At 59.7% G+C, this 1,202-nt stretch overlaps 1 protein-coding gene across 1 annotated transcript in view; it reads right to left on the reverse strand.

The window, feature by feature from the left end:
• The window catches only part of Tspan3 (tetraspanin 3), a 25,678-nt gene extending 25,355 nt beyond the window's left edge, over positions 1-323 (reverse strand). The window contains exon 1 of the mRNA XM_055622339.1: positions 66-323. Coding sequence (XP_055478314.1) covers positions 66-128 — 63 coding nt within the window. The 5' untranslated portion in view covers positions 129-323. The remainder of the gene's footprint in view (positions 1-65) is intronic.
• Positions 324-1,202: the final 879 nt, after the last annotated feature.

Raw genomic sequence — 1,202 nt, forward strand, 5'->3', positions numbered from 1 at the left:
GGACCCACTCCGGGGGCCCGGGGCTCGGGCCCGGCCGCCCCCCGCCCGGCCGCCCGCCCGCTCACCCAGAAGATGAGGTTGAGGAAGACCAGCACGGTCTTGGAGGAGGTGATACCGCACTGGCCCATGGTGCCGGCGGCCGGCGGAGGCCCGGCGGGGCGAGCGGAGCGGCGCTCGCCGAGCGACGAGGCAATGGCGGCGGCGGCGGCTCCGCTGAGAACTGCTGGGCCTGAGCCGCGTCCCCGCAGCCCCCCGTGCCGCCGCGCACCGCCCCAGCAAGCACCTCGCGGCTGCGTGCTGCCCGCCGCAGGCCCCCTAGGCTGTTCCCAGGCAACTGAGTCTCGCGTCGGCGGCCGCTGCAGCCAATCAGGGCCGCGGAGGCCGAGGTGGCCTCGCCTCTTAAAGGAGCCGGCTCCTCAAAGCCTTCGCCCCCTGGCCTCTGACCGCCCTTGAGTGCAGATTCCTTTCTGGGAAATTCGGATGGGACAAACAACGTCCCCCTTTTACTGAGTGACTTTTCACTAGCTCTAATGACTCACAGACCACAGAACTCTGTCCTTTTAACTGCTCTCCCCTAGGAAGGCCCACATCACGATTTTCGTGACCGCGTGATCCCTAAGCCGCACTCCGCCTAAGTTGGGGAGGAATGCGGTGGACGTCAATAAATGTCAATGAAGAATTTGCTATGCCAGAAGCGCTGCTAGGTCTGAGAAAAAAAAATCATCAGGAAGGAGAAAACGCTGGCGCGGTGGCAAGGCAGAGATGGTGGGGCAAGGTAGCTACCCTTTCACCGCTCTTCCGGCTTAGTACATTTTGGACCGAGATGTGCAATTAGATACCGCACTTCTTCAATTTTGGATGGATTGTAGCAATTAGCACCGTTTTCCCATAACTCTGTGTGTGTGTGTGTGTGTCCATCCGCGCGCAACAGCAAGCTTCCCACAGCACAGAGGTGAAGGTCAGAAGGCAACTTCGGGAATCAGTCCTTTCCTCTACCATGTGAGTCCCAGGTCATCAGATTTTGTGGCAATGCCGCTGCTCCGGCTGAGCCATCTCCGAAGGCTGCACGTTAGATTAATGACACCACCCCTCCCCAGCTTTGAATGGCGAGTACCAGGACTGTCAGACTTATTTTACTGGTAGGGTAATTGAAGCTTCCTTAGAAGGGATGCCAACAGCCACATGTCAAAGAGGAGTGACCG

The sequence above is a fragment of the Psammomys obesus genome, unplaced genomic scaffold (assembly GCF_907164565.1).
Source record: "Psammomys obesus unplaced genomic scaffold, mPsaObe1.curated_primary_1811, whole genome shotgun sequence".
Taxonomy (NCBI): Eukaryota; Metazoa; Chordata; class Mammalia; order Rodentia; family Muridae; genus Psammomys; species Psammomys obesus.